The sequence below is a fragment of the Hyperolius riggenbachi genome, chromosome 8, assembly GCF_040937935.1.
Source record: "Hyperolius riggenbachi isolate aHypRig1 chromosome 8, aHypRig1.pri, whole genome shotgun sequence".
Classification (NCBI taxonomy): domain Eukaryota; kingdom Metazoa; phylum Chordata; class Amphibia; order Anura; family Hyperoliidae; genus Hyperolius; species Hyperolius riggenbachi.
Genome location: NC_090653.1, coordinates 259,002,163 through 259,016,557, shown reverse-complemented (window position 1 = coordinate 259,016,557; position 14,395 = coordinate 259,002,163). Strand labels below are relative to the sequence as shown.

General features: G+C 45.3%; 1 protein-coding gene across 2 annotated transcripts in view; it reads left to right on the top strand.

Annotated features, from left to right (window-relative positions):
• ALAD (aminolevulinate dehydratase) overlaps nt 1-14,395 on the top strand; it is a 106,728-nt gene that overhangs the window by 75,583 nt on the left and 16,750 nt on the right. For both annotated transcript variants that reach the window (XM_068248708.1, XM_068248707.1), the window contains exons 4-6: nt 8,671-8,767; nt 9,455-9,590; nt 9,700-9,783. In XM_068248708.1, the coding sequence (XP_068104809.1) occupies nt 8,671-8,767; nt 9,455-9,590; nt 9,700-9,783 (317 nt within the window). The remainder of the gene's footprint in view (nt 1-8,670; nt 8,768-9,454; nt 9,591-9,699; nt 9,784-14,395) is intronic.

The following is a 14,395-nucleotide window of genomic DNA, read 5'->3' as shown; positions in this document are numbered from 1 at the left end:
TTGCAAATATTTGCAGCTCTCTACCTGGATATGACCTTCTATATTGCCTGCAAAAGTTTCATCTCCGTTTTACATTCTTTAATGATTCTCCATGTCCCGTTTCTTGGAAATGCCTCAGGCAGGGGTCACACTGAAATTGCAAAAAAAAATTCGTTTTGCTGCAATGCGAAAACGCAAGTGATGCTTTTCTATGGGACTGCTGCATTCACTGTAGCCATGTGCAATTCTGTATAGTGTTAAAAAATACAACCAGCACTACTTTTCTGCACAATGCATGCGCTTCCTCATTGAAATTCACTGGCTACTGTTAAAAAAATACCCACCTGCGTTCAATTACAGCCAATCCCACATATTGGCCTCAATTCACTAAGCATGAACGCCTTCCGTAATGCAGAAATCGGCTGATTTTACCGATCATCTTGCCAAATGGCAATTCACTAAACCTATTACCAGACTGAAAAGTAACATTGCCGACTTGTGCGGTAAATGGCTCAAAAGATGTCAAATTGCAATTCGCAAAGATTAAGGGCCCGTTCCCACTTGTGCGGTGGGAATCGACGCGGAAAAAATTCACATGCGAATTCGCATACGGTTTCGCATGGATGACTATGCGAATTTAACCAGTGCCTGTGTACTTTTCCATTGTTTTTATGCAAATTTGCATACCAAAACCGCATGCAAATTTCCCATTAAATACATTGTATGCGAATCGCATAGCAGTATGTGAATTCTGATGGCTCTGCTGTGCAGATTTTTTTTCTGCACTGAAAAACGCTCAGAAATCCTGACAAGTGGAAACCGTCCCATCCACTTGTATTGTCTATGCAAATCTGCATGCAGGAAACGCATGCAGATTTGCTCTAATGGAAACGGGGCCCTTAAGCATTCGGTAAATCTAGTAAAAGTATTTACCTCCAGCTCTGCCTAGCCACTCACAATCTTCATGCGGTAACATTGACAAATGTAGTGGACAGCCAAAAGGGCTCTCACCCCACCCCAGTCATGCTTCTCACCCCATTTGATCCGATACTCTGGAGCAGAGCCAGATTAAGGCTAAATGGGGCCCTAAGCAAAGTAACTGATTTGGGCCCCCCCATCATGTTGTAATAGAATCAGAAGATGCAGCTGCACAGCAACATGCTGCACACACCGGGGCAGCCGAGCTACTGGTTGCTATGGGCAACAGCCCGCTTTCCTCTGTGGGTGCACAATGCAGGGAATAGCAGCGACAAAATGCAGAGTGAGAGATGAATGGCTGTGACATTTGCACTCAGGGGCTGGGGCACCCCTGTGAAGAGGGCGCCAGATATCACAGCAGCAGCACTTTCCTCCTGCATCTCCAGCCTGGCAATAGCAGAAAGCTCTGGACACCGCCAAACCAGAAGCCGTTCCCCAGACAGAATTTCATAACCACCCCCACCACTGAACAACCGATTTCCTCCCAAACTAGACAGCCACCATGCAGCCTCCATCCCAGTGAATATGATAGTTCAGCAGAGAAGGCAGCCACAGCGGGGGAGAATGACAGCACCAGATGACTCACATTCAACTATTGCGATCCAAGCAATAGAGGTCCCGTCATCCGGAGCCCATCTGTCTCCTCTAGAGTACTGTCGCTCGGTTACTACTACTATTACTACTTCCTACTTCCTGTCTGATCTGAGAATCAGGAAGTTCAGAGCGAGCGTCTGCACTATAGAAGAGACAGATGGGTTACAGATGATGCGATCTCTATCGCTTGGATCATGGATAGGTGAGTGAGCGTTTGCCATCTGCTGCTATCATTCTTGCTGCAGCTGTGGTTCTCTGTGGGAAGGGGGGGAGGGGTGGGCAGCGGCAGAGCGCAAGCCTTTAAGCATACCCACAACTAATTAATTACATCCTCACACCTACCAGCATGATGTTTGTAATTATATCCTCCTAGATTCCTTATATTTCATTGCATTGTGCTGAATCGAGCTGCCGACTTTGGAGAAAAGTCGTCCTGTGTAATACAATGTAACTATGGAAAGATGCATATCATTTTGAAGCTCTCTTTCTCCTCTTTCCAATGATAGATAAACTGCCACCCTACACCTTTTAGTTTTCGCGATCAAAATTGCAGTGGCTGCGATTTCGATAGCAAAAATAGCAAACTAAAAGGCATAGGGCGGCGGTTTATATATCATTGGAAAGAGGAGAAAGAGAGCTTCAAAATGATATGCATCTTTCTATAGTTACTGCACTGCTCAGAGTCCCTTTAACCATTATACCATCCAGCCACCGCTGACAGGATGGCAAGGGCTGGTTTATGTGCTGATGGGGCCCCTTTGACTCTGAATGGGGCCCCAAGCGACTGCTTTTGTTGCCTGATCGGTAATCCGGCCCTGCTCTGGAGGACGGGACTTCAGAATGGCAGAGGAGGAGATCTTTTAACAGGCTTTTCTGTATCCCTTTAGATGGGCATATCTATTGGTATGCAGAAGAGCTTCCTCTAGATGGGAATTGAAAGTAAAAAAATATACATACCTGGGGCTTCCTCCAGCCCCCCCTCCAGCATTAGTGCTCCCTTGTCGACTTCAACCGCCACCTGGTTTGTCCACATCTGGGCCTGGTAAGTCATCCAATCGGCTCCCTTGTTGTGCCACTGTCGCCGGAAGCGTTCTGCACCTGCGCAGTAGTACTGTGCAGGCACAGAACACTCCTGGTAGCGGGAGAGTACATGCGCAGTTGGCCTTGGACTGGAGGACTATCTGGGACCAATTGCAGAAGAACCAGTAGGAGGGCAGCAAGGGAGCGATAAGCCTGGAGGGGGCTGGAGGAAGCCCCAGGTTCTTTCAATCCCAATCTCAGATTCTCATGGGGTCTTTTAATCCAGGAATTTTCCAAAGGAAAAAAATAAGTGTTTAAATTGAATTGCGAAAGTGTGCTTTTCCTAAAACAGTAAGTATTTGCGATAATTCAGGTTGGAATGAGCTCCGAGATGTCTCCCAGTGCATCACTGCTGAATATGCAAATCATCCTTTGTTGTCACTGTAAACTAGCTACACCTCCAGATAAGCTGGAATGCAATGTGATAGCTTGTAATTTTGTACAGAGCCATAATAATCCAACATGCATACAGACTGTTTTGGTTTGTTTGATCCTCATCAGTCCATGGCATGGATTAATATGGCTCTATGGGGTAGGACTTGAAACACCAAGAGGTACAGATTACCCAGCAAGCTCATGGTGACTCAGAACTCATTGGAGTGTGTGAGGGGCTACAATGGTCCAAAAAGCCCCCTTACTGAATTGAATTGCTAAAACTTCAAAAACTATCATAACTTGGTGGAATACATTGTGTGGTAATCCATGGTGGAATCTGTAGTGGATCTGGAGGCTGTGAAGGAATCTGGTTGATGTGTTCCGGGAAATCTGTTCTTACGTCAGGGTGGTATCTGCTGACCTTGCACACTGCGAGTGGCCCCTCCCCGCTGTCACCATTGCAGATAAGTGTCTGAGCCTTCAGCTCTGCTGCCTGACTCTGATATCCAACCACAGCCCTGATAATGGCCTCTTCATCTGGAGGTCCCCGCCAAACTCGCTGAGCATGTGCGATCCAGAAAACATGGACTGGAGGCCTTAAAGTGGACCTGAACTCTTGCACTGGTCAAAAGGAAAACAAAAAGAAATGCACCCTATATGTATTAAGAATTCAGCCTAATTTCCCTTCATCTGTGACTAATCACAATTGTAATTTAAACACAGGATGGTACACCTTCTTCCATGAAAGCAGGAAGTAGACACACTGCAGATTTATTGCAGCATTTGTCTCAGCTGTAACAAAGAAATGTTTTCCTGTAAAGAATATGCTGTTGCTTATCTTTTAGGGCAGAGAGGAAGTTCTGAGTTCGGGTCTGCTTTAAAGCTATCTCTTAGATGCTAAAAGTTTGCTGACCTGGGTCGCATCAGAACATAGTACCGGTTACTGAAAGGCTAGTAAATTGGGAATTAGAGTTGCAGTCATGTTGGGCACCCATTGCAAAAACTGCAAAATCTTCTCTTTAATACAGACCACCCTTGAGTTACAAAGTTTCAGAGATACAAAGTTGTCCTTATGTATACAGTAAATGATGCAATACTGTTTATTATATATTTTTGCTGTTAAATGTATTGTATGAACTTTTACAAGTAGTTTAACCCTCCTGGCGGTTAATTTTTTTTTTGCCAAAATGGCAAAAATCCTTTTTTTTTTTTATTTATTTTTTGTGTGTTTCATGTAAAGCTACCAGAGTGGTAGCTACATGAAACACCACTAGAGGGCGCATGTGTCCCTCTAGTGCGATCGTCGCCGGCATCAATAGCAAACGGGAACGCGTATATAACGCGCTCCCCTGTTTGGCTTCTCCTGTCGCCATGGCGACGATCGGAAGTCAGACACCTCCGATCCAGCCCATAGCGCTGCCCGGAACTCATTGGTCCGGGCAGCGCAGGGCTCTGGCGGGGGGGGCCCTCTTGCACCGCTGCGTACGGGCGATCGCCGCAGAGCGGCGGCGATCAAGCTGTACGCGCGGCTAGCAAAGTGCTAGCTGCGCGTACTGCATTTTAAATGGAGCAAATCGCTCCACCAGGGGCTGAGATATCTTCCTGCGCGGCATAGCCCGAGCTCAGCTCGGGCTTACCGCCAGGAAGGTTAAGGCCCCTTTCACACATAGGCACTGCTTTTTGCGTTGCGTTAACCTTTCTTCACTAAGGGTAGCGCAACAGCAAAGAAAGTGTATGGGACCTAGCACACTAACTGTTGTGCCAGAAACTTCTGATTCGCAGCCGAACCACCGCAAAGTTAAGAGCACTTCATAATGTGACTTCTGCGACGCAGCAGCGGAATGCATTGAAGTCTGTGCGCACTGCAGGAATTCACAACTTGTTGGTGGCGGCACACTTGTGTGGAATGGTGCAAATATGACGCGGAAGCCAAGAATCCCAGTGACATGCGTTCTGTCCAGCTGGGGAGGGGGGGGGGGTGTCGGCGCAATGCATATGACCCTGTCTGTGCCCTCTGCTGCAGGGTTATATGAATCTGATTTTTGGTATTGTGATGCAAAGGGGGTGGAGCATTGCACTGCAACACTTGCCACAGAGATAGAACAGGCCTTAAAGGATACCACAACTGACATGTGACATGTTGAGATAGACATGTGTATGTACAGTGCCTAGCACACAAATACCTATGCTGTGTTCCTTTTTTTCTTTCTGTGCCTGAAAGAGTTAAATATCAGGTATGTAAGTGGCTGACTCAGACCTGACTCAGACAGGAAGTGACTACAGTGTGACCCTCCCTGATAAGAAATTCCACCCATAAAATACTTGCCTAGCAGAAAATGGCTTCTGAGAGCAAGAAAGAGATAAAAAGAGGAATTTCTTATCAGTGAGGGTCACACTGTAGTCACTTCCTGTCTGAGTCAGGACTGAGTCAGCCACTTACATACCTGATATTTAACTCTTTCAGAGATAGAAAGAAAAAAAAAAGGAACACAACATAGTTATTTGTGTGCTAGGCACTGTACATACACGTCTATCTCATTATGTCACATTTCAGTTGTGGTATCCTTTAAGCACATTAATAGCACATTGAAAACATCCAAAAACCATTGTTTATACTAGAAGTCCAAATCCAGTATTGTCGGAAAAATAAATCATTTATTCGCGTCTCACATATCCATCACAGGACCCAACTTACAAACTCCCAAAACGAAACGTATTTCTAAGTAGCGGACCGCCTGTATATACAGGACAGACTTAAAGTGCACCTGAACTCACAACTTCCTCTCTGTTCTAAAAAATAAACAGCATAATAACTTTTAAAGAAAAAAACATTTCTTTGTGACAGCCTATAGCGCTCCTTCAGAGATGCTGCAGTGTGGTTAATTCCTGCTTTTCTGGGAGCACAGAAAAAGTCAGAATTGCAGAGTTCCATGCATCTTCCTTACTTCCTGGTGTGGAATGAGAGAGCACTATCTCCTGATGATCCAGGAACAGAACATACAAGCTTCAGTTTGGTGCCTGGGTTGTAGAGAAAACTGGTTCACCATGAGCTTTCTGGGTAATCTGTAACTCTGGTAATATACAGCAAACCTCTCACCAGCCTAGTGCAGAAACCCTTTCAATAGATGCACCTAGTGTACTCGGAGTCACACTGCTGTTGTCCGGATGCTGCCGCGGCTTATGGTCTTGCTATACATAAGCTGCTTCTCAGTGTTGCTGTGAGCGAGGAGACTGCCCTGGAACTAGCAGCAACTTATACATGGGCTGCGTCTATCATATGGGAACTATGATTGGACTGAGTGGGGCTTGCACTCTCTTGCAGGTAGGCACTTATCTGTTTTTAAGTAGCGCTGTTCATTTCTTTGCTATGTAGTAATTTAATTCATTTTTGTTCAACTGCTCCCACTTAGCAGCCTTGCTTTTGGTGTATATGCAGAGCTTCTGTTTGGGTTCAAGGTGCGTTTGTAGTTCCTGGGGGGGCTCAGCGCATCTCTGATTGGAGGCCATTCGGAGGCGGCCTGGTGATGCGCTGATCCACCTTTTGCGCAGTTTTCGATTTTACTTGTTAGCGCACCCAGGCTATGCATATACATAGGTAGGATTTAGTTAGTGTTAGGTCCCCTCCCGTAGAGGGATGACTTCTCCGCAGTGGGAGGGACGAGCACTTAACAAGTTGCATGCAAGCTGTTACAGGAAACCAACATCCTCCAGTGGTAGACGGGTCATGTGTATGCTCAGTGTGTATTTTATCCCACAAGTGGGGCTTGCACTCTCTTGCAGGTAGGCACTAGTCTGTTTTTAAGTAGCGCTGTTCATTTCTTTGCTATGATTGGACTGAGCCTGACCTATTATCTATGCCAGAGGTTCTCAAACTGGGTGCCGCGGCACCATGGTGCGCCTCGGGCACCTTTCAAGGGTGCCTCGACACGCATCCCGATCCTTTATGCAATACCATCAGGTAATGCAACCACACATTGATATTTGTAGTAGGGGTGGATGAACACCCTGTAGAAAAAGTCACAGGAGACAAAAAACGGGAGCCCAGTAGTGCAATATGTCAATGACCACAATAAAAGAAAAAATAAATTAAAAGCACTACTCACAAAGGGAGGTTGCTTGGGGCAACCAACCACAGGAAGCAGGTGGAGACAATAAACCCGACTCCACTCGGGGTGGTCCTAGCCAGAACCGGAAGGATGGTCGCTCTCTTAGTGGAAAAAAGGGGACAGAGTCCACTGTGGGGACTCCACTGGTGGTCTGCCACCTCCCCTCGGACAGGATGTGTTCGGGGGTATACTTAGCACGTAAAAGGGAAAGAGGCGCCCTGATGTAATAAAAGCATCTAAAATCAGCTTAAAATCGAAAAGTGATATGAGGTAGCTTACCTCAATGACGAAACCTCTGTAGTTAATACAAGGGATTTTTATTAGCACAGGCAACGCGTTTCGCGGGTCTCAGCCCGCTTCATCAGGCCAGTAAAAGTGCCTACAATAGCAACAAGAACTCCTCAATATACTTGTACATGTATATCAAACATAATAGTAAAAAATGTTCTACCAAGATCATAAACATTGCATCATATCATATTGATCAAATTTTTAGATGCGTTTTTGTACATACATAATGTTTTTTTATAAATTATTATTATGTAAGAAAGAGTAATACTGGCGATAATCGTTAGCAGTAAAGATACTAATCACAATAAAGGAGGAAAACTTAATGGGCCTGATTCACAAAGCGGCGCAAACCGTCCAGCACGGGCGCGCCAAAACAGCCAGCATGCGAAGCGCCGCCCGCGGACCCCCGCACGCGCAAAACGCTACGTTCGCGTGGTTGCGGGCTTTTACGCGCGCGGTTTGCCGTGATTCGCGGGGGGCCCGCGATCGCGCGGGTCGTAGCGTTTTGCGCGTGCGGGGGTCCGCGGGCGGCGCTTTGCATGCTGGCTGTTTTGGCGCGCCCGTGCTGGACGGTTTGCGCCGCTTTGTGAATCAGGCCCATTAAGTTTTCCTCCTTTATTGCGATTAGTATCTTTACTGCTAACGATTATCGCCAGTATTACTCTTTCTTACATAATAATAATTTATAAAAAAACATTATGTATGTACAAAAACGCATCTAAAAATTTGATCAATATGATATGATGCAATGTTTATGATCTTGGTAGAACATTTTTTACTATTATGTTTGATATACATGTACAAGTATATTGAGGAGTTCTTGTTGCTATTGTAGGCACTTTTACTGGCCTGATGAAGCGGGCTGAGACCCGCGAAACGCGTTGCCTGTGCTAATAAAAATCCCTTGTATTAACTACAGAGGTTTCGTCATTGAGGTAAGCTACCTCATATCACTTTTCGATTTTAAGCTGATTTTAGATGCTTTTATTACATCAGGGCGCCTCTTTCCCTTTTACACACACATTAATATACAATATGGCTGCATTACCTGCTAGTTAACCTTTAGTCCCCGCAACCATGGGTGAAGTTGAACATGAGAGAAATCGCAGTGCCTAATAAACATCACTTGGAGTGGGTCGTCGCCTGATAAGGGTCATAATGGCATTTCTGTAGTTTTTGCCGAGGGGTGCCTTGAACAAATTTCAAAGGCACCAAGGGTGCCTTCACCCAAAAAAGTTTGGTAACCACTGATCTATGCTGTTTACAGGTATGGAGTGAACAAGTTGGAAGGCATGCTGCGCCCTCTTGTGGAAAATGGCTTGAAGAGCGTGCTGATCTTTGGCGTCCCCACCAAAGTTGCAAAGGTATAGAAGCTAAACTCCCCTTAAGCTGGCCACTAATGGTCCAATTTCTAGCGAAAAATCGTTTGAGCGATCAGAAATTCTGATCGGACGAAAAATTGTTCACTACACCATCAACTAACCAATCTTTGCTGCCTATCTATCACGACCACCAAGAAAATCCAAATTTTCATTGACATTTTTTTCACTCGTTCATAATCGATTGTGTCCATCAATGGAGATTATTTACAACCAATCCGATCGGAATTTCTGATCGCTCGAACGATTTTTCGCTAGAAATTGGACTGTTAGTGGCCAGCTTAACAGGAACTGTCACCAATGTCAAAACTTATTAGTGTGATAGGCTCCTCCTCCTACCACTATGATGTCAATAAAGGTTAAATGGTTGGAAATGCCATCATCTTTAGGACACTGGTGGCAGTCATGTGACCACTGCAGCTCCTTGTCGTTTAGTAACCGGTTGTTTGTATGCTTTGCACAGCTCTATTGAGGCACTGATGTGTTGGCTAGTTTTCCTATTGTTGCTGTATTTCCAATGTATGCGAATGAGCTTTCTGGCCTAAAAGGTAGTGAATTGTTTAATTTCTGGACCGCATGTGGTTAAAACTGTCACAGCTGTTGTTGCAGTTGTGTGGGATGGATTAGTAAATTGCTAGGTGAACTATATTGACCAGGCTTTTCTCCGTACAGGATGATCGGGGCTCAGCAGCGGATGCAGATGACACCCCTGCTATCCTGGCTATCCGTAAGATCCGCACTCACTTCCCAGATCTGCTTATAGCCTGTGACGTGTGCCTGTGTCCCTACACCTCCCACGGCCACTGCGGTAAGTGTGCAGCCACTCCTCCCTACTGGAACTGGTAAAATCAGCCAATCAAAATTTTTTTTTTTTCCCCCTCTACCGTAGTTTATTGCAATATTTTGTGTGTTCACAGGTATCCTCCGGGAAGATGGGAGTATCCGGAACGAGGCCAGCTGCCAGCGACTAGCGGAAGTGGCTCTGGCCTACGCCCGCGCAGGTATGAGAACCGAACATATAACCCATAACGCCTAGAGGCGCTCATGCTCTTAACCTTTTCCATGAGCAGTTGATCGGCAGCGAAGAGACTGTTGAACTCTCGCAACTGCTTGCTGCTGCTGCCTGGAAGGCGACTTCCTGCTGCTGCCTGGCAACTGCTCACTGAGCACGCAGTTCAGCTTCCTGTGGAAAAGGGCCCTGAGGCACAGTTTTGTTGAACTGACCCGAGGAAGCAGTTGAGGACCCGTGAAACGTGTTGTCTGTCTAATTTGGTGCTTGAATAAATGTTGTTTTCCAGTCAAACTGGTGTTTTCTCATCCAGAGAGGTAAGCAATTGCCTCTCTTGCTTATTTCTATTTCTTATCTCTTGGAATGGATAATTTGGAATAGATTTTTTGTGCCATACCTGGCGCCTCCAACCCAGTACATTTATATAACCCAAATCGCTGGTTATGTCATCACAAATGCTCAGCTATAAATATACAGAGGAATGTAGATTAAGGTTTAATAACGGAACTGAGTGTGGCCAAACATGATACAATCAAATCAATCGATTATTTTTTTTTCAATCAAGAACTTTTTTTTTTGTTTTTATTTCGATAAAGATCTGATTGGATACACTGGGAAAAGCAGGTTAATTGCTTTAAAAATTGAATGGTGTATGGCAGGTTTGATGAAATAATCTAATAGATAACTATTAAATACAGAAGAAATGACAAAAAAAAAGTCAGTGCCAGTTCAGACGGCCGGCTTCCAGCTTGTCGTCTTGTGGCGTCTCGTTCGGGGGCTTTTCTGCAGCGATCGTCTGCGTCCGTTGCAATCGGCGGAAGACACGGTGGTGAATCGTCCGCAGAAGCCGCAAGGGGTGTCCGGGGTCGCATGAAATGACAGGGAAAATCTGTATCGAACGCCGCATTTGCTTAATTGGTTCACTTGAATGAGAATGTTTAACCACTTAAGGACTGCAGTCATAAAACCCCTTAAGGACCAGAGCCTTTTTTTTCCATTCGGACCACTGCAGCTTTCACGGTTTATTGCTCAGTCATACAACCTACCACCTAAATGAATTTTACCTCCTTTTCTTGTCACTAATACAGCTTTCTTTTGGTGCTATTTGATTGCTGCTGCGAGTTTTACTTTTTATTATATTCATCAAAAAAGACATGAATTTTGTCAAAAAAATGACTTTTTTAACTTTCTGTGCTGACATTTTTCAAATAAAGTAAAATTTCCTATACATTTGAGCGCGAAAATTATTCTGCTACATGTCTTTGATAAAAAAAAAAACCATTCAGTGTATATTTATTGGATTGGGTAAAAGTTATAGCGTTTACAAACTATGGTGCCAAGTGAATTTTCCCATTTTCAAGCATCTCTGACTTTTCTGCGCACCTGTCAGGTTTCATGAGGGGCTAAAATTCCAGGATAGTACAAATACCCCCCAAATGACCCCATTTTGGAAAGAAGACATCCCAAAGTATTTAGTGAGAGGCATGGTGAGTTCATTGAAGATTTTATTTTTTGTCACAAGTTAGCGGAAAATGACACTTTGTGACAGAAAAAAAAAAAAAAAAAAATTCCATTTCTTCTAACTTGCGACAAAAAAAAATGAAATCTGCCACGGACTCACTATGCTCCTCTCTGAATACCTTGAAGTGTCTACTTTCCAAAATGGGGTCATTTGTGGGGTGTGTTCACTGTCCTGGCATTTTGGGGGGTGCCTAATTGTAAGCACCCCTGTAAAGCCTAAAGATGCTCATTGGACTTTGGGCCCCTTAGCGCAGTTAGGCTGCAAAAAAGTGCCACACATGTGGTATTGCCGTACTCAGGAGAAGTAGTATAATGTGTTTTGGGGTGTATTTTTACACATACCCATGCTGGGTGGGAGAAATATCTCCGTAAATGACAATTTTTTTATTTTTTTTTTACACACAATTGTCAATTTATAGAGATATTTCTCCCACTCAGCATGGGTATGTGGAAAAATACATCCCAAAACACATTATACTACTTCTCCTGAGTACGGCGATACCACATGTGTGGCACTTTTTTGCACCCTAACTGCGCTAAGGGGCCCAAAGTCCAATGAGTACCTTTAGGATTTCACAGGTCATTTTGAGAAATTTCGTTTCAAGACTGCTCCTCACGGTTTAGGGCCCCTAAAATGCCAGGACAGTATAGGAATCCCACAAATTACCCCATTTTAGAAAGAAGACACCCCAAGGTATTCCATTAGGAGTATGGTGAGTTCATAGAAGATTTTTTTTTTTTTTTTGTCACAAGTTAGCGGAAATTGATTTTTATTGTTTTTTTTCACAAAGTGTCATTTTCCGCTAACTTGTGACAAAAATAAAATCTTCTATGAACTCACCATACTCCTAATGGAATACCTTGGGGTGTCTTCTTTCTAAAATGGGGTAATTTGTGGGATTCCTATACTGCCCTGGCATTTTAGGGGCCCTAAACCGTGAGGAGTAGTCTTGAAACCAAATGTCGCAAAATGACCTGTGAAATCCTAAAGGTACTCATTGGACTTTGGGCCCCTTAGCGCACTTAGGGTGCAAAAAAGTGCCACACATGTGGTACCGCCGTACTCAGGAGAAGTAGTATAATGTGTTTTGGGGTGTATTTTTACACATACAGATGCTAGGTGGGAGAAATATCTCTGTAAATGACAATTTGATTTTTTTTTTTTTTTACACACAATTGTCCATTTACAGAAAGATTTCTCCCACCCAGCATGGGTATGTATAAAAATACACCCCAAAACACATTATACTACTTCTTCTGAGTACGGCGATACCACATGTGTGACACTTTTTTGCAACCTAGGTGCGCTAAGGGGCCTAACGTCCTATTCACAGGTCATTTTGAGGCATTTGGATTCTAGACTACTCCTCACGGTTTAGGGCCCCTAAAATGCCAGGGCAGTATAGGAACCCCACAAGTGACCCCATTTTAGAAAGAAGACACCCCAAGGTATTCTGTTAGGGGTATGGTGAGTTCATAGAAGATTTTATTTTTTGTCACAAGTTAGTGAAAATGTCACTTTGTGAAAAAAACAATAAAAATCCAATTTCCGCTAACTTTTGACAAAAAATAAAATCTTCTATGAACTCATCATACACCTAACAGAATACCTTGGGGTGTCTTCTTTCTAAAATGGGGTCACTTGTGGGGTTCCTATACTGCCCTGGCATTTTACGGGCCCAAAACTGTGAGTAGTCTGGAAACCAAATTTCTCAAAATGACTGTTCAGGGGTATAAGCATCTGCAAATTTTGATGACAGGTGGTCTATGAGGGGGCACATTTTGTAGAAACGGTCATAAGCAGGGTGGCCTCTTAGATGACAGGATGTATTGGGCCTGATCTGATGGATAGGAGTGCTAGGGGGGTGACAGGAGGTGATTGATGGGTGTCTCAGGGGGCGGTTAGAGGGGAAAATAGATGCAATCAATGCACTGGGGAGGTGATCGGAAGGGGGTCTGAGGGGGATCTGAGGGTTTGGCCGAGTGATCAGGAGCCCACACAGGGCAAATTAGGGCCTGATCTGATGGGTAGGTGTGCTAGGGGGTGACAGGAGGTGATTTATGGGTGTCTCAAGGTGTGATTAGAGGGGGGAAATAGATGCAAGCAATGCACTAGCGAGGTGATCAGGGCTGGGGTCTGAGGGCGTTCTGAGGTGTGGGCGGGTGATTGGGTGCCCGCAAGGGGCAGATTAGGGTCTAATCTGATGGGTAACAGTGACAGGTGGTGATAGGGGGTGATTGATGGGTAATTAGTGGGTGTTTAGAGGAGAGAAGAGATGTAAACACAGCACTTGGGAGGTGATCTGATGTCGGATCTGCGGGCGATCTATTGGTGTGGGTGGGTGATCAGACTGCCCGCAAGGGGCAGGTTAGGGGCTGATTGATGGGTGGCAGTGACAGGGGGTGATTGACAGGTGATCAGTGGGTTATTACAGGGAAGAACGGATGTAAATAATGCACTGGCGAATCGATAAGGGGGGGGGGGTTTGAGGGCAATCTGAGCGTGTGGGCGGGTGATTGGGTGCCCGCAAGGGTCTAATCTGATGGGTAAAAGTGACAGGTGGTGATAGGGGGTGATTGATGGGTGATTGATGGGTAATTAGTGGGTGTTTAGAGGAGAGAATAGATGTAAACAATGGATTTGGGAGGTGATCTGATGTCGGATCTGCGGGCGATCTATTGGTGTGGGTGGGTGATCAGATTGCCCGCAAGGGGCAGGTTAGGGGCTGATTGATGGGTGGCAGTGACAGGGGGTGATTGACGGGTGATCATAGGGGATAGATGCATACAGTACACAGGGGGGGGTGGGGGGTCTAGGGAGAATCTGAGGGGTGGGGGGGGTGATCAGGAGGGAGCAGGGGGCAGTTTAGGGACTAAAAAAAAAAATAGCGTTGACAGATAGTGACAGGGAGTGATTGATGGGCGATTAGGGGGGTGATTGTGTGCAAACGGTGGTCTGGGGGGTGGGCAGGGGGGGGTCTGAGGGGGGGCAGATCAGTGTGTTTGGGTGCAGACTAGGGTGGCTGCAGCCTGCCCTGGTGGTCCCTCGGACACTGGGACCACCAGGGCAGGAGGCAGCCTGT